The sequence below is a fragment of the Carlito syrichta genome, unplaced genomic scaffold (assembly GCF_000164805.1).
Source record: "Carlito syrichta isolate Samal-C Ts95f unplaced genomic scaffold, Tarsius_syrichta-2.0.1 Scaffold304553, whole genome shotgun sequence".
Classification (NCBI taxonomy): Eukaryota; Metazoa; Chordata; class Mammalia; order Primates; family Tarsiidae; genus Carlito; species Carlito syrichta.
Window position 1 is genome coordinate 1,574,983 of NW_007248649.1, and position 18,514 is coordinate 1,593,496.

The 18,514-nt window shown below is 48.0% G+C and overlaps 1 protein-coding gene across 1 annotated transcript in view; it reads left to right on the forward strand.

The window, feature by feature from the left end:
* FHDC1 (FH2 domain containing 1) overlaps positions 1-18,279 on the forward strand; it is a 37,628-nt gene extending 19,349 nt beyond the window's left edge. Inside the window, exons 6-11 of the mRNA XM_008060177.1 lie at positions 1,846-1,916; positions 2,025-2,132; positions 4,160-4,230; positions 7,181-7,298; positions 13,152-13,316; positions 16,231-18,279. Of these exons, the coding sequence (XP_008058368.1) occupies positions 1,846-1,916; positions 2,025-2,132; positions 4,160-4,230; positions 7,181-7,298; positions 13,152-13,316; positions 16,231-18,279 (2,582 nt within the window). The remainder of the gene's footprint in view (positions 1-1,845; positions 1,917-2,024; positions 2,133-4,159; positions 4,231-7,180; positions 7,299-13,151; positions 13,317-16,230) is intronic.
* Positions 18,280-18,514: the final 235 nt, after the last annotated feature.

Here is an 18,514-nt window from a genome sequence, read left to right on the forward strand (position 1 = left end):
CCACCCCCGTCTGTGGAACAATTTTCTTCCACAACACTAATCCTGGATTCAAAAAGGTTGAGGACCACTGCATTAAAGGACCTTTCTTTCATCTCAGGCTTCAGAGTACACCTCTTCTGCCAGGGTTCCTGATGTCTTTGTTCTGTGGTGTCTTCTCCCACTCACTCTTCCTCCAGACTCCAACTCCAGTGGCTATTTAAGTTTGAGAAGGGCAAATGGGTCATTTGAACATGTCTTTGAACAACTTTTGAAATTATTGGCTGCTCAGAGTTTCACTAATGTCCCCTCCTCAGGGGCAGGAACTTGGGTTTCTGGCATCTTGGCACTGAGGATGCTGGCAGAGTTCTAACTGCCTCCCCCGCGTCTCCCAGGCTCCTGTAGGCCTTCCCGCCCTCACGGCCTCTAGCATTCATCAGTGCCAGCCTGACTTCCTTTTGGTCAGTTTCTGGAGTTTTAGTTATTGTTGTAGAATTGTTTCTTCCTATTTGGTTTTCCTGTTTAGTTGTTCCGGCCTGTGTTGAGATAAAATTTTTCTCTTTGGCCTGTCATATTTTTGTCATATTAGAGAGGAGACTAAGAAGCAAAAAGATGTCTTCTTCTTTCAGTATAGAGTCCCTCTAAAATTTTATCCATAGCAATGTTATTGCAGCAACTTTGGAAGGATTGTTCTGGAAGAATATGTTTTCATGTTGAGCAATGCAAATTTGTGGGCACAGGAGAAACGTTTCTTATCTGGTTGCCCCTTCCAAAACTGGCCTTCTTAGATAACATAATACAGGCAGAAATCCAAATGTAATTTTTTGAAAGTAATACCAGTCTTAATGGGGAATATTAGCATAAAAATATCATAGATGACATTTTATTATCTATATATAGTATACTTTTAATAATCATTTTTTCCTTTCAGCTTTTTGACTATATCTAAAAATTTGCTTCTTTGTGTAGGTGTACAAAAAATGTGTAAGTTAAACAAGAATTAGCTTACCAATATATTAATGATAAGATTCTTTTTTTTAAAACTTTCAGTCAATCCAAATGAAATGTGTAGCTTTGAATAAAATGGAAAGGTTCTCTGGGTGCCTGGGCCCTTAGAGTCGGTGCTTTGCAAGTTATTTACATGTCATCCCAACCTGTTTACTTTGTTATCTCTTCATAACTCATTGGCTGAGCAAAACGTTGCTTGCTACTAGTTATCGTATTCCATAAATACTGTCTCAAAGATTAGTGGACTCAAACGAGAAAAGCAGAAATGACTGCTAAGAAGAAAGTCAACTGTAACACAGTACACTGCTTTTCATTAGGATTTTATGCCTTCCACTACTTGGAAATTTTCATTATTGAACTATTTTGTGATACTTAACTGTCATACATGTTTGCTTCCCAATTAAACACTATGACACAGATTGCCAGTGGCAAAATGCTGCGTGAGGCCATTTACACACAAATATGCTGCTTTATTTGTTTTTGCTTTGTTTTGTTTTGTTGAGCCAGGGTCTCACTCTGTTGCCCAGTCTGGAGTGCAGTGGCACAGTCATGGCTTACCATAGGCCTCCACCTCCTGACTAGCTGTAACTATGGGCTCATGCCATGCCTGGCTAAGTTTTTGATTATAAAGACGAGGTCTCGCTATGTTACCCAGGCTGGTCTCGAATTCCTGGTCTCAAACAATCCTCCCACCTTGGCCTCCCAGAGTGTTGCAATTACAAACGTGAACCACTGCACCTGGCCTGTTTTTTCAGTTTTATATGCAGTTCAGGGCCACAGCTTGCCTCATGCATGTGCTGTCTTTTGCGCACTTGAAACTGAAGGCTTCTCTAAGGTACTGTGGTATGTTCTTTCTGACAGAGCTAATGTCGTGTGAGGAGCTACATTCTATATTACACTTGGTGCTTCAGGCTGGGAATATCATGAATGCCGTAAGTAGAATCTAAGAAAGTTGAAATGCTGTATTTCAATCCTCTTCATCCATCTAAAGGTGTGTGTGTACACATACATATAATTTTTTCTTGATTTGTCTTCTTCAGGGAGGGTATGCTGGCAATGCGGTAGGATTTAAACTGTCTTCTTTGCTCAAATTGGCAGACACAAAAGCAAACAAACCTGGGATGAATCTTCTGCACTTTGTTGCACAGGTATGTGGAAATCATTGATACCCAGGGAGAATGCAGGGATCCCTGTGGAAGTGATGAAGTTTTTCGCAGGCATGAGGTGGTATAAGACAGAGTTAGGAAAGGGCCTGGTGAGTTCTAGAAGGTTCTGTCTGCAGAAGCACTGTTTGCACATTCCTGAGTTGAACTGCACCTAGGGTTCTAGGGCTGGAGGGATGTTGGGGGAACAAGGACGAGAGGTTGGTGAGGCCGGTTATGGAGTCCAGGGCCAAAGGTGAAGAATTAGGATTTCATGCTTCAACGGCAGGGATCCAGCAGAGACTTGTGCATAGCATAATGGCTTGACCGATGTTTTGTTTTTGTTTTTAGGAAAATAAGGCAGTTTGGAGGCTGGGTTGGAGTGGAGGGAGATCTTTAGTGATAGGGATGTGTCTTGGTGGAAGTTGGTTAGCTTTGTCTGGTGAGGATTGAGGAAGGTGATGACCATCCACACAGGGAGCAGAGGACTGTATTTGTGGGTATTTCTGGTATGGAGTTGACTAGACTTGTGGCCAGCGTGTGTGGAAAGACACTCTCTTTCTCTGTGAGCCATGCACTGGGTGCCGCACTGCCAGCACAGGGCTTGGGGTCTGACTATCTATTGCTTCCTTCGCTGACTGGATCTCTGTAACAGCACAATAACTAGATACAAAGTGAAAAATCAGCCAAGGACTGTATGCCGGTAAATGATTGTAACTACTCGTACTGACTTACTTTTCCTTTATTGAATCACCCTGTTGTTTTGACATCAGTGACATAGACAAAGCAGAGAATGGGACAGGACTGAGCAGAGAATGGGACAGCACTGGGAGGTTTGGACTGTCCTTTATAGCTGTACTTCCTCAGACAAGTTCCTTAAATCTGAAGACCCTCAGTTTCTGTATCTGATGATGGAAGTAGTGATAACTTACCTCAAAACTGTGGAACTGAGAGCGCTGAAGGAGCAAATTCCATGAATCTGCTGAGCTCAATGTTTGTCATATAGTCAGCTCTCCATAAATAATAATACACACTCTATTTTAAATCTTATTTTAATTTATTTTTTTGAGTCAAGGCCTCCCTTTGTCACCCAGGCTGGAGTACAGTGGCACAATCACAACTCATCTCAGCCTCAACCTGCTGGATTCAGGCGATTCTTCCACCTCAGCCTACTGAGTATCTGGGACTACAGGTGCATGCCACCATGCCCAGCTCATATTTTAAATTTTCTGTGGAGACAAGGTTTTACTATGTTGCCCAGGCTGATCTCGAACTCTTGGCTCAAGCAATCCTCCTGCTTTGGCCTCCCAAAGTGCTGGGATTACAGGAGTGAGCCATGGTGTCCAGCCGGATACACACCATTATTACTATATCCTGTAAAAGACAAGGGTCGTGTTTAACTCAGCAGGTAATTGAAAAGTTAACTTTCAGGTGTGAAAAGACGAAACTGTGTTCCTTGTCTAGCATGGATTGTAGGTAGTCTTCCAGCAGACCTCTTTTGGATTCCAGGCCTACGTGCTCTATATAACTCGGTCCCTGCCCACGTGGGAAAGGCTCCTGGGTCAGTCACTGCTCCCATCCTACCAGCCTTCCTCTTACCCTATGAACAGGTGAAGAATCCAAACACCTCCATGGCGTATGTACCTTCTGATTAAATTCAGTCTGCAAACTGGTTTAACAGCTGAAGGTATCTCAGTCACGTAAAGGCATACCCACAGGCAGGGTTGTGTTTAAGCAGGATATATTGGATTCTCTCAGAAACAATGGGCCCTGCTAAGCTCTAGCACCTTCTGTTGAGTGTTCATGCACATGAGTTGTATTTCATGTCAAAATCCATTGCTCTGGGGAGTTAAATGTGTCTTGAAGGGTGTTCTGGTAAAACTTACTAAGGATATTAGAGCTCATATCTCAGTGAATTGCCTGGAATGTATGTATCAAGTTTAAAAACAGGAGCAGTGAATTTTAAGCCCTAAGAAAATGATTTCCTTTCGGTTTTATCCCTACAGTGAGAGAAAATTCTGTTTTTGTTTCAGGAAGCCCAAAAGAAAGATGCCATTCTTCTAAACTTTTCAGAAAAACTACATCATGTTCAGGAGACTGCTAGGTAAGCAAAGAAGACTGGAAGTGAATTGTGAGAATTCAGGATTTTTTTAACTGCCTTCTTATGAAAACTGACGAATACTTAAAACTTTTGGATCCCAGCCTGAACTGTAAAAAGTTTTGTCTTGTTGAACTTTCAGACTTTCTTTTCATTTGCTTAACAAAAGAAGTGTGGAATCTAAGTGTTTTAATTTATTTTTTTTTTTTAGTTGGGGTCTCTGTTGCCCAGTCTGGGGGACAGTGACACATTCATGGCTCACCACGGCCTCCACCTCTTGGACTCAGTTGACCCTTTCACCGCAGCCTCCCAAGTAGCTAGGACTACTAGGACCACCGTGCCTGGCTCATTTTTAAATTTGTTGTAGAGACAAGATCTCACTTTGTTGCCCAGGCTGGTCTTAAAATTCCTGGCCTCAAGTGATCCTCCCACTTTGGCCTCCCAAAGTACTGGGATTGCAGGCGTGAGCCACTGCGCCCTGCCTAATTTTTATTTTTACACTAAAAAAAATTGTCATTCTAACGAATCTTATCAGTATTTAAAAATATGGATTAAGACCTTCAGATCCCTCCACACCCCAGAACAGAACTTAAACAACACAGCTTGTTACCTTGGGATTTGGTATATATCAATCTCACTTTCACTGCTGTACTTCACTGTTTACTTGTATACTCTAACTTGGTACATTTATTTTCTGTTGCACTAACAGGGGTTGGAACCACACCAAGAGTTGGGAGAGGTTTTTATTTTAAATTAGTCACTCAGCTTTTCAGAAAAGTATCTACCAAACATAAAGCTCCATTGACATAACTCTAATTTGCTTCTGATCCTGATTAAGATGTGATTTTAATGTAGCTGTTTTCTGTGCGTATGTGCTGTTTCTGAGTTCTGTGTGGATTTTGTTTGTTTTTAGTTTTTTTGTTTGAGTTGGAGTCTCACTCTGTCACCCAGGCTGGTATGCAGTGGCAGGGTAACTATTTACCACAGCCTCTATCCCTTAGGCTTCTTAGGTGATCCTTCCACCTCAGCCTGCTGAGTAGTTGGGATTACTGGCATGTGCCACCATGCCTGGCTAATATTTTTTATTTTTTTTGTAGAGATGAGATCTTGCTATGTTGCCTAGGCTGGAGTTGTTTTTAAATTTATGGTACATATCCATAGTATATTCATCTGGTAAATGTTTGATAAACAGCTCTTTGAGAGAAAAAAAAAACAACAGCACCCTGATTTGTAGCATTTGCTAATTTCCTTGCTGTAAACACCACTACGGTGGCTGGCTTCACACTGTCCATGTGGCATTACTGAAAGCAGATTGGGAAAAGCAGCTGGCTATCATGAGCTGGTGCAGCATACCACATCATGCATCCACGTAGTTTATGTCTTATACGTATGGAGTGACTCTGTCCAACTCTGACAGCTGTGAGCCACATGCATATAAACAAAGGGACCAGAGTTCATAGCCCTGTCATTGGTCAGTATCTTGATGTTACTGACTGTGATTACATGTCTTTCTCAAAGTGGGATTATCATTTCAAAGGTATGAACAGTTCGTGATTCATGTTTACAGATCACCAGATCATTCTCCAAAAAGAATGAACATCTTACAAGATATGAACTGTTTTGGTTTTGAATTACTAAAAGAAATTCGTGTGGGCATATTTTTACTCTGACTAGTGGAGAAATGTTTCTAAGAGTCGAGAGAGAGTTAACGATTATGTTTTTTGAACTGGTGTTTCTGGTTGGATTTCATCAGATGTTTAGCCAGATATTGCCTTAGAAAAACCCTTTTCAGCAAGGTATGTTTACCTGAAATGGAAGGTGAAGCATACTTGTGAAGTACAAACAGATCTCAGTTGGTCGCCAATGACCGATGAAGGTGAGAAACTTTATTGCACACACGCACAAATTAGAATTGACAGTGGAAGCATGAATGCATCCTAATTTGTAGATTTCAGGCTTCACCTGCTCACTTCACAGAGTGACAGAATCATCATCCAGGATTAGCAACAAACATTGCCTGCCTTCTTGTGGGCTAAAGCATACGTATCCTAGAGTCCTGCTGGCCTTTAGGTTATTTTTTATTTTCTTTTCTTAGAGACAGGGTCTCTCTCTCTCTCTGCTGCAGTGGGTGATCATAGCTCACCATAACCTCGAACTTCTGGGCGCAAGCAATTCTTCTACCTCAGCCTCCCAAGTAACTGGGACTATAGGCATGCATCACCACGCCTTGGCTCATTCTTTTATTTTATTTTATTATTTTATCTTTTGTAGAGACAAGGGTCCCACTATGTTGCTCAGGCTGATCTCAAACACCTGACCTCAAATGATCCTCCTGCCTCAGCCTCCCAAAGCACTGGGATTACAGGCGTGAGCCACTGCACTGAACCCCTGATTTTTATTTTTCAATGCTTATTGCATAAAGGTGTCCAGACCTGGTTTATGAAAGACTTTCCAAGTCCTATGGTTTTGGTTATCTCACCAGCAGAGTTACAGCCTGCTTGCTTTGAGCCAGTGTATATCTTTGGGAAGGAGTTTCCTCTTAAAAAAACAGCACATGGCCAGGCTCCGTGGCTCAGCCTATAATCCCAGCACTTTGGGAGGCTGAGGCGAGTGGATTGCCTGAGCCCACAGGTTCGAGACCAGCCGGGGCAACTTGGCGAGCCTTCGTCTCTACATTAAACAGAAAAAAAAAAATTAGCTGGGCACAGTAGTGCATGCCTGTAGTTCCAGTTACTTGGAAGGCTGAGGTGAAGGGATCGCCAGAGCCCAGCAGGTCAACACTGGGGTGGCCATGAGGGTGCATGCAAGATCTAAACACAAGGTAATGCAAATAATGCAATGGCAGCAGCTCTCCCCCTCTGCTTCCAGGGTTGAGCCGCGATTGGTCTCGTGTGATGTGCCCGCGTAACACATGGCTTCCTTGTGCCAACTCCCATCTCTCTGCTTCTCCTTTCAGATTATCTCTGGATAACACGGAGGCAGAACTGCACTCGCTGTTTGTCAGGACGAGATCGCTACAAGAAAACATCCAGCGGGATGGTGAACTTTGTCAGCAGATGGAAGATTTCCTTCAGGTGTGTAGGTGACTCAAATCAGTCCCTGTCACTTGTTCCAGCAGCACGGCCGAGTCTGGCTCCTCTGCATGGGTGTATTTGTGGATGCAACAGGTTCCCATTCAGACTTTTCCCCCAAGTTAGGAAAAGGAGCGTTGTACTTGCAATACCCATTCTTTGCTGAGAGTGTTGGGTATGGTCTAAACCTAAGATACACGTCCAGGGACTGGGCTTCTGTTTACCATCGCCCAGTCTGCACTTTGTTGCAGGGAGATGGTGTGAAGAGAAAAGCTGTGGAGTATAGGGAAATGGGGTGTAGCAAAGTGGTGTGAAGTGTTAATCGGTGGAGGATAGGGAAATAGCGTGTAGAGAAATGGTGTGAAGTGAAAGGCTATGGAGTGTAAGGAAATGATGTGATGTGAAAAACTAGAGTGTAGGGAAATGTTGTGTAGTGAGACGGTGTGTGGGGAGATGGTGTGTAGGGAAATGGTATGAAGTGATAATCTATGGAGTATAGAGAAATGGCGTGAAGTGAAAAGCTGTGGTGCATAGGAAATGGTGTGTAGTGAAATGGTGTGAAGTGATAATCTGGAGTATAGAGAAATGGTGTGAAGTGAAAAGCTGTGGTGCATAGGAAATGGTGTGTAGTGAAGTGGTGTGAAGTGATAATCTGTGGAGTGTAGGGAAATGGTGTGACGTGAAAAGCTGTGGAGTGTAGGGAAATGGTGTGTAGGGAAATGGTATGAAGTGAAAAGGTGTGGAGTGAGTGAATTGTTGGCTTGGAGCTTACACTCGGACTGCCCCTGGCCACTCAAGTTTTGGTTCTAAACCAATCGAAGGTTTGGATGACAGAATGAAACTCCCCAGAAATCATCAAGACACCTGAGAACTTGGGCTGTCGTTTCTTCACTTGTTTATCTTAAGCAGCAAGCCGCGTTTTGGCATGTTTTATAATGAGAGCAGCAAACACGCTAGCTGTGCCGATCAACACCCAGAACACATCGGGCCCACAGGGTGTGTCAGGAGCTGCTCCGAATAACATCAACAGAAAACAGCAGAGTGGACATGTTTGTGACAGCTCATTGTGACTCACTAATCACATAGTCTGACAGACTTCTTTTATCTTCCTTATTTTAAAAAAAAGTGGCACCGTCTCATGCTTTTAGTCTTCAGCGAAATGGTGTGCCGCCTTAAGTGTGTTCGTGCTGTGAGACCCGGGGCAGAATCCACATGGCAGCGCTGCCCTGGCACTGGGGAGGAACAGCGTGATCCCAAGGTCGTGCCAGCTGAAGCCTTCACTCATTAATTCAGGGACTTCCGAATATTAGGAGCTTCCGTTGACATCAGCAGACACTCAATTTTGTTGGGCTGTTCTGTGAGTTTATTTTTACTATAAAACATGTACCCTGTCTTTTCTTTTAAGTATAACCAAACTACTTTTCTTATTAAAATGCACAGATTTTTTTCAGTTGCAACAAAAGCAAACACCACCACCCCCACCACAAAAATTCTAAACACTAAGCACAGCTAGATGCATAAAACAAATTTAGAGATTCAAGAATAAGGACCTGACTGGGCACAGTGGCTCATGCCTGTAATCTCAGCACTTTGGGAGGCTGAGATAAGAGGATTGCCTGAGTCCAGTTGGGCAACATAGCAAGACTTCATCTCTACAAAACATCAAAAATTTAGTCAGGCGCGGTGGCGTACCTTATAATCCCAGCTACTCAGGAGGCTGAGGCAGAAGGATCACCTGAACCCAGGAGGTTCAAGGCTATGGTGAGCCATTGATTGTGCCACTGCATCATCATTTTGAGTGAGACCCCAACTAAAAAAAAAAAAAGTCATAAGGACCATCACACATTCAGATTAAACTTTTGGAGATTTCATTTCCCCATGTTCTTACACTAAATAATTTTTTCTTTTTGAGTTGGAGTCTCACTGTCACCCAGACTGGAGTGCAGTGGCTGCTCCCCACCACCGCAGCCTCGACCTGCTGGGCTCTGGCGATCCTTCCGCCTCGCCCTTCCAAGTAGTCGGAACTACAGGCATGCACTACCACGCCTGGCTAATTTTTGATTTATTGTAGAGATGAGGTCTCGTCAAGTTGCCCAGAAGGGTCTCGAACCCGTGGGCTCAGGCAATCCACTCACCTCAGCCTCCAAAAGCGCTGGGAATACAGGCTGAGCCACTGAACCCAGCTTTTACACTAAATATTGACATCTCATACTAAGTATTAGTACAGAAAGTTTTAGGATGAAGAACAGCTCTGCCTTATTTCATCTCCAGACTGCTTTTCAACAACAAGCAATTGTGTTTAAGCTCTTCTTTCTGTTTGTCGTTTTTCTTTCTGTAAATAAAATGCTCCATACAGTTACTTTTTGTACTTTTCTTTCTTTTTTTTTTTTTTTTTGAGTTGGAGTCTCGCTCTGTCACCCAGACTGGAGTGCAGTGGCCGCTCTTGGCCACAGCTGCCTCTACCTGCTGGCCTCCAGCGATCCTTCCGCCTCAGCTTTCCAAGTAGCTGGAACTACTGGCATGCGCTACCATGCCCGGCTAATTTTTTGATTTATTGTAGAGATGAGGTCTCGCCAAGTTGCTCAGGTGGGTCTCGAACCCGCGGGCTCAGGCAATCCACTCACCTCAGCCTCCCAAAGTGCGGGATTACAGGGTGAGCCACCGAGCCCGGCTGTACTTTTCTTTCTTAAATTTAGTTGTTTTTTTTTTTTTGTTTTTGAGTTGGGGTCTGATTCTGTTGTCCAGGCTGGAGTGTGATGGCACACTCATGGCTCACCCCAGCCTCGACTTCCTGGGTCAAATGATCCTTCCATCTCAGCCTCCCGAGTAACTGGGACTAAAGGCCCATGCCACGATGTGCAGCTAATTTTTTTTTTTTTGGTATAGATGAGGTTTTGCTACATTGCCTAGGCTGGTCTCGAACTCCTGGGCTCCAGCAGTCCTCCTGCCTCGGCCTCCCAAAGCACTGGGATTACAGGCATGAGTCACCATGCCTGGTCTCAGCTTCTTTTTGAATAGGTGAGATAAACATTTTCAGTGTAGGATAGGACCAACCCACGCAGATTTCTGAATGCCAGTCTGAGCACTAGGCTTTATGCTATGAGCACTCGGGAACCATTCAAGGTTTTTTTTTGTTTTTTTTTTTGAGTTGGAATCTCACTCTGTCGCCCAGACTGGAGTGCAGTGACTGCTTCCGGCCACCGCAGCCTCCACCTGCTGGGCTCTGGCGATCCTTCCGCCTCAGCCTTCCAAGTAGCCGGAATTACAGGCGTGCGCTACCACGTCTGGCTGATTTTTCGATTTATTGTAGAGATGAGGTCTCGCTGCCCAGGCGGGTCTTGAACCCACGGGCTCAGGCTGTCCACTCACCACAGCCTCCCAAAGGTGCAGGATTACAGGCTGAGCCACCGAGCCTGGCCATTCAAGGTTTTTGAGCAGAAAGGTAACGGGAACAAATACATTTTTACAGACCTAGTTCATTCAGTATTTTGACCCTTTGGAGAAGAACTGGTTGGAACTTTGTGGCAGGCAAGCTTAGAGATGTGAAGTTGAATTTGATACCACAGCTGCTGACCTATTGTCATTCATACCTTGCCAGTGCAGCTTTGGACTTTTTCATTGGTGGTCCTAACCATGTGGCACTCGTGGCAGACAATTCCGATCACGGTCATCATTCAGATCCGTGTTCAGAATGTTCCATTTCCCAGGTCCGAGGGATGACTTCAGCACGATTAAGTTTTTCCCTCCTGGTGTTTTGTCCATCCCCACAGGAGCCAACGATGAGACATTGGAGGCGGGGCTAAGCGCCTGTGTAGATTCTTTTCAAGGGGCCTGTTTTTCTGCAGTTGAGCTGTTCTTGGCTGGAATCCATCTTTCCTCCTGTGGAAGAATGACAGGCAAAGATTTATCCTTTCATGAATACCATTGTCTCCGTAAAGAAAAATACGGTGTGAACGCGCACGCTGCCTTGGGCTACTGACTCAGATGGTTACTTTCTCTGGTATTTGGTCTCCTGAATAGTTCTGGTTTTCTACGGCCTCTTGCATGTGTTTGATTTAAGGAAAGGGCGTTTAAGGGGGAAAGTGGGGTGGAGTGGGTAGGAATTTCTCTGTAGGTTCCGTCCCCTCCAGGCACGTTCAGGCAGCTGTTCCTCTCCTGGAAGATGAGCATCTTACAGCTTTACCATGTTCTAGGCCCATGCCCTCTTCACTTAAAGAGTAGTTTTTCAAATATGAACCTTTAAAAAAAAAGAAAAACATGATACAGGTGATTTCATGAAGTAACATACTTCCTCCATTCCTTCTTCATACAAGGGGAGACCCCAAAAACCTGGAATTATCTTTTGAAGGACAGGCCCCTTGTAGTACAGGCTTCCCCCACTAGGTAAGTGTCTCGGAACCCGTCAGCATCAGTGTATCAGTTGGTGTTGTTGTGAGAGGCTGTGTCTGGCTTCAGGGAATTTTTTTTGGAGATTTCTTTCAACACGTTTTCCCATTTCATTATGGGTGACTTACGAACGCATCTGCCCACACTGCCCTGAATGTTCAGTGGTTTTTCCCAAAACAGCATGGCCACATGCCCCACCCTCCCTGTTCACCCAATTTCACCCTGAGCGACTTTTTTTGTTTGTTTCCCTGGATGAAAAACGTCCTCAAAAGGGAATGTTTTGCCTATGTGGGAGAGGTGGAACAAAAAAATGGCAGAAGCACTAAAAGGCATCAAAATTGACGAGTTCCAAAACTGTTTTGAGCAGTAGAAAAAGCATCTCGATAGGCGTATTGCATCAAATGGAGAGTACTTGGAAGGTGATTGAAGTTTAAGCATGTAAGAATAAATACATGACTTTTTATAAATAAATTCTGAGGTTTGTATAAGCGTTATTCCCCAGTAGACAAGAAAGCAATGTAAGACTTCGTGTGATTCCAAATACTCCATCCTGCCGCACGATGCTCCTTCCTCCCACAGCTCAGCATGCCAGCTGTCACTGAATTCCCATCAGGAAAGTGTGCCTGTGGCCCGTGGACATGGTGACTACCATGCCAAAAGGCTGGGGAATCCGTTGGAGGAAAGCAAGCTTCCTTCATTCCCACCACCTTGTTGAGACAGGACCAGAATCATTAGTGGCCTCAGAGACTTATTTGTCCTAGAAGAATTAGGAGAAAATAAGGAAGTCCAGAGGGTGGACTTGTATAGGACAGTAATTCCTAACCATGGGGACCCATCAGAATCTCCTGGGAAGGTTTAATAAAATATTAGTGCCGGGTCCACTCCAAACCTTTGGCATTGCAAGGGTGGGGTACGAGCATGGACTATTGCCAGTCCTGGCTGACTTGGATCTGCACCCCTGGTTTAGTCATGAGGGCTTCAGACCTGCAGGGGGTGATCCTGACCCCGACAGAACCCATTTGGGACTAAGTTTAAACTCCCTCTCAACAGGACAACAGTGACGACTCTTCAATACAGCAAGTCACTTCACAGACCTTAAGGCAAATTCTTGACTATTATAGACATGGAAGAACAGCTCCAAAATGGGTCTTCCTTGATAAAGCCCACTGTATACCCTGGTAATTTTTTCAATGACATTAAAGGTGAACATTTGCTAGTGGCCTTCTACAGGTGAAAACTCTTCAGTCCATTGTCACCTCTAGGTCTCACACAAGTGTCTGGCTCGCTTTCCCCAAGGTTTTGTTTGGGTTGAATTATTTTCCTTCGGCCCTGAGCACATTGGCCTTGCATAGAGCCTTCCTGTCCCTGAGCCCTGAAACTGAAACCCAGGAGCGTGCCTTCCCAGTCCGGCTGCCATGAGGCCCGGTCAGCTGCCCGTGTTGACCTCAGTGTGTGCTTGTTTTTCCACAGTTTGCCATAGAAAAGCTGACAGAACTAGAGCACTGGAAACAAGAACTGCAGGACGAGGCCCACACCCTTATAGATTTTTTCTGTGAAGACAAAGAAACCATGAAACTGGACGAATGCTTTCAGATATTTAGAGACTTCTGTACCAAATTCAACAAAGCAGTTAAGGTACGACTGGCGACGTCTCTGTGTTCTCAGCTGTTTGGGTTTTTATTTTTCTTCTCCGCTACCTATTCCTCTGCCCATGGCAGAAAGACAGTTCAGCATCTCCATGGGTTCCGGAATGCCCGGCACAGGTGGGGTTACCAGGCTCTGGGCTGCAATCACCGGGAAGTGACTGTACCGTCCCAGCCCAGGACCCATGTGCCATCAGGAGGCTGGCACTCCTTTACCACTCACACCAGCACTCACATGAATGTCCTAAAAGCATTTTGTTAGGAAAGTGTCTCTGTGACGGCAGTTGCAGTATTGAAAAATCTCTTGAAGATCCTGAGTGTCCTTCTCTCTTCCTCCCCGGAAGAGAATGTCCTCTCTCTGGGAGGCTTCTGTTGCGATGGGAGGCCCTCCTTTCCCCGTGATGGTAGCCGTGTTGTCCTGGGCTAGAACAGCCTTTACAAATCTCAAATAAACCGGGTTCGGTGGCTCAGCCTGTAATCCCGCGCCTTGGGAGGCTGAGGTGAGTGGATTGCCTGAGCCCACGGGTTTGAGACCCGCCTGGGCAACTTGGTGAGACCTCATCTCTACAATAAATCAAAAAATTAGCTGGGTGTGGTAGTGCATGCCTGTAGTTCCAGCTACTTGGAAGGCTGAGGCGGAAGGATCGCCAGAGCCCAGCAGGTCAAGGCTGCGGTGGCCAGGAGCGGCCACTGAACTCCAGTCTGGGCAACAGAGTGAGACTCCAACTCAAAAAACAAACAAACAAACAAAAAGTCTCAAATATCAGCTGGGTGTGGTGGCTCACGCCTATAATCCCAGCACTTTGGGAGGTCAAGGCAGGAGGATTGTTTGAGTCCAGGAGTTTGAGACCAGCCTGGGTGACATGGCAAGACTTTGTCTCTACAAAAAAAAAAAAATGTAAAAAATTTTGGTGCACACCTGTACCTCCTCCCAGCTACTCAGGAGGATGAGGTGGAAGGATAGCCTGAGCCCAGGAGCTGGAGTCTATAGTGAGCCAGGATTGTGCCTGGATGACAGTGTCTCAAATGGTCGACGAAGCCAGTTGCTCTCCTGAGTACAACAGTTATGTTTCTTGCCTTTCAGCCCGAATCCCAGTCATCTCTGGGTTCAGGGTAGAGGCCAGAATATTCTCTGGGTTGCTTGACTCTGCAAGTAAAACTTTAATCTGACAATTAAAAGCAAATCCACTGTTCATGTTCACCTTCACTTCGGAAGGTGGTGAGGAACGAAAGTCTTGGGAGTCACTTCCTCCCCCATGGCTTAAATGCACATTTGTCTGTAGTTGACTGGTCTGTTTCCCTCAAGCCCAGAATTGCTTTGCATTCTCAACCCCTCCTTTTTCTCTCCAGCTAAGAAAAGGAGGCTCAGCCCATGGCCACGTTCATGCTCCTCCGGCCAAGCAGTGAGCTCAGCTGTGGGTGTCAAGGCCAAGTTGGCTCCTCATGAGGCCCTAATTCCCGGCCCATGAGGCCACCTGTGTGACGCTGTCAGCCCTGCTGTCCTGAGATCCAGGAGCCGACTCCGCCCCCTCCATAGGCAGCCTTGAAAGCAGAAGGCCTGACGGGCTTGGGGACTTTGGGGGAGGCTGAGGCCAGAGTGGCAAGAGGAGCCAAGAGTCCCCGGCTAGAGCCTCACAGAGACTTGGAAGGAAAAGTTCATCACTGGAGGAAATTGATTTTCGAATACAAACTGTTAACGATAACAGATTTGGGTTGTGAGGTCCACATATTTACATGACACAAATACATTTAAAGTGCACAGCCAAGTGGCAAAGTGTGCTTTGGCCTATGTGTGTATTCTGGTGCACTTTTGCTGGGAAGGGCTGGGTGCTTTGGAGCAGGGTGTAGGGGCTGAGGGATGTGTAATGCACACCTGCTCTTCTTCCTCTTCTCTGATTGTGGGAACAGGCTGGGGCGTGAGGGCAGAGTCACTATAGCATTTGTGGGGTTTCTCTCTTTCTTTCTTTCTTTTTGAGTCAGAGTCTCACTCCACTGCCCAGGCTGGAGTGCAGTGGCACGCTCATGGCCACCCCAGCATCCACCTGCTGGGCTCAGTAGATCCTTCCACCTCAGCCCCCAAGTAGCCAGAACTATAGACGTGCACTTCCATGCCCGGCTAATTTTTTTCATTTATTATAGAGACGAGATCTCACCAAGTTGCCCAGGCTGTTCTCAAACCCCTGGGCTCAGGCAATCCTCTCACTTCAGCCTCCCAAAGTGCAGGGATTATAAACTTGAGCCACTGCGCCCAGACTGTGGGGTTTCTTTACCAAGGAGCAGTCAGAGAGCAGAGTTGAAAGGCATGTCTTGATATCTTGGGCAGTATGCATTTATGCATCCAAATTATTGCCAAGAAGAATGTGCTGCCCATGAGTATGCATGTGTGTACACAGGCATATATGTGCAGACAGAGCCATGCAACACAGAAGTACAATTTGAGGCTCCCCCTTAAAATACTCACAGTATTTTTCTCTGTGCCATTGCCTAAATCGCACTTTCTTGGAAGTCCTCTTTGCCTTATATTGCTTACACACCAAGCTGGTGTTCCTTGGAGTTGAGGTCGCATGCATGTGTGAAGTCACCGTCTGCACTGAGCACACAGTGCCTTGGCTGGAAAGCTGAAAGTTAGGTCCGAGGAGCAGCTGAGAACTGTGGACAGATTGTTGGGGCCAGGCCTAGTGTGTCCCTGCCCTTCGGTTGCTCCCCAGTGGCTTTGGAGGGCCTTGCCCTCCCTCCGCACACATGCACACACATGCACACTCAGTCTCTTTCTCAGTGCAGGACGCGATCCAGGGCTCTCCTCCACGTGTGCCTCTCTTTGGGTCTTTGGGCAGGAGGCTCTGGGAGCTGCACATGGGTCACGCATGTCTCAGGCGTCTTCCGGATTCTCCCCCGCTCCTGTGCAGGACAACCATGACAGGGAGTTGCAGGAGCTGAGGCAGCTACAGCGTCTGAAGGAGCTGGAGCAGAAGCGGCGCTCCTGGGCATCTGGTGAGCTGGGGGCCTTTGGCCGGAGCAGCAGTGAGAACGACGTGGAGCTGCTGACCAAGAGGGGTGCGGAGGACCTGCCACCTTTCCTGCGCCCCAGGCCCATCAGCCCCTCCTACCGGCCCCCCAACACCCGCCGCTTCCGCCTCTCCCTGGATACCGCTGCTGACCGCGAGCTGCTGACCTTCCTGGAGAGCGCCACCCGCCGTCCCGAGGAGCCCACCAAGTTCAACAGCTTGCCCCGGAGCAGCCCCCGGCAGCCCCGGCCCACGCTGGCCTGGATGGAGCCTAGGGAACCACGGGACCACGACTCCAACTTTGCCGGCAAACCTCAGGCCTCGGAGGGCCAGGAGAAAGCTTCCAGCCCACCCTCTGCTTGGCAGCGCCAGCCTCCAGCCTCCCGGCTTGAGGACCCTGCCTCCGCCCTCCTCCGAGTTCAGCGCAAGGGGGTCAGCACCCTTCTAAAGAGGAATAGCGAACCTGTGGGTTTGGGACCCAGACAGTGTCCCTCGCCATTGGCTCTGGGGGTGAAGGAGCATGAGCTGGTGACAGGGCTGGCCCAGTTTAACCTCCAGGGTTCCCAGGCCCTAGAGGACACAGCTCAGCTGACCTCAAGTGACTCCAGCCCAGTGGAGATGGAGTCTCTGGGGGATGGGAGTCCACAGCCCCTCAGTGCCAGCAATGGCAGCCTGGCACCCACAGACAGAGGTGCCCAGGGGAGGAGTCTCAGCCCAGCCCCAGGGGATGGCAGAGCTGCCCCTGACCAGCCCAGCCATGCAGCCCCTGTGTCCATGGATGGCAGCGACTCTGAGAACAAAGACCTGGGCCCTGTGTTTTACATCTCAGATGCCACCGACTGCTCGCTGACCCTGGACTGCTCAGAGGGCACCGACTCCAGACCTGGAGGTGGGGAACCACAGGAAGGGGGGCAGGGGGAGGTCTCCATGTCCTCTGGAACTGGGGAGATGGGGGGCAGTCAGGTATCCTCCAGCCCCGCTGAGGAAATGCCAGCCCCCGGCTCTGTGAAGAGTGAGCCCAGCTGCAAGAGCGGCCCTCCCAGGGACAGGTCCGTCAAAGGCAAGGATGTGACAACTCCCAAGAGGAACTCCTTCAAGGATGCATCTCTGGTGGCCTCTAAGCCCGGAAGTGCCCGGAGGAGCCTGGGGGCAGCTCCCAAGTCCGTGCGCACGCTGACGGCCTCGGAGAATGCCAGCATGCGCAAGGTCGTGCCCATCTCCAGGTCCAGCCGGGACTCGGGGGGCTGGAGACGGCCAGAGCCCTCCTCGCGGGTGCTCCCACGGGAGCCCCCCAGCAGCACAGACACACCCTGGTCACGCCGGAGCTCCGTGAGGGGGACCTCGGACACGTCGCCCAGGAGGCCATCTGTGGAGTCTGAGGAGCAGAGGACACCGCGGTGGAGCGGTTCTAGCAGTGCCCGCCCTGGGAGGGAGCCCCCCCTGCAGCACAAGGGCTCCTTTAAGAAACCCAGCGCCAAGCCCCTCAGGAACGTCCCCAGACAGAAGCCCGAAGAAAACAAGATCTGCTGCCCCAGCTCCCAGGGTCTCGAGAGCCCCAAAGAGGAGCCCAAGACGCCGCCGGCCCCCAGCGTCCCCCGGGCCCCAACCTCCGTCCCTAGCTTTGCCCGGAGCACTGTGGCCTCCTCATCTCGGTCCATGAGGCCGGATCCCCTTCCTGGGGCCAGAACCCCTGGCATCTCTCGGACAGTCTCACAGCGACAGCTGAGGGTGAAGGGGGGCCCCGAGGACACCTTCCTTAAGGACAGCGGCACCCTGAGGCGAGCCAGCAGTGCCCGGTCACCCAAGAAGGGCCCAGAGTCCACTGAGGGCCCCAGTGCCAACACGGAGTCCCCTCTAAAGGGCAAAGGGGACGGGGAGAGGGCCTCCTTCAGACAGAAGGATTCCAGTCGAACCTCGCTGGGGAAAATCCTCACCCCCTTGTGTAAGTGATCGGTGCCCTCCTCTTCTGCCTCCTGGGACTCAGAGAGTGAGTACTGACCTTGGAGTGAAGAAGCAGCACTGGACGTCTTCATTGCACATCCAGTGGCCCACTGGTGCCAGTGGTCTTGTCCCGAAGATACAGTCTGGGAGAGCATAGGCCACTGCCTGCTGAGCTGACTTCTGTGCAAACCCAGCATGCATGGCCAGTCACTACTGTGATGATCAGCCCCTCCCTCACACCCCG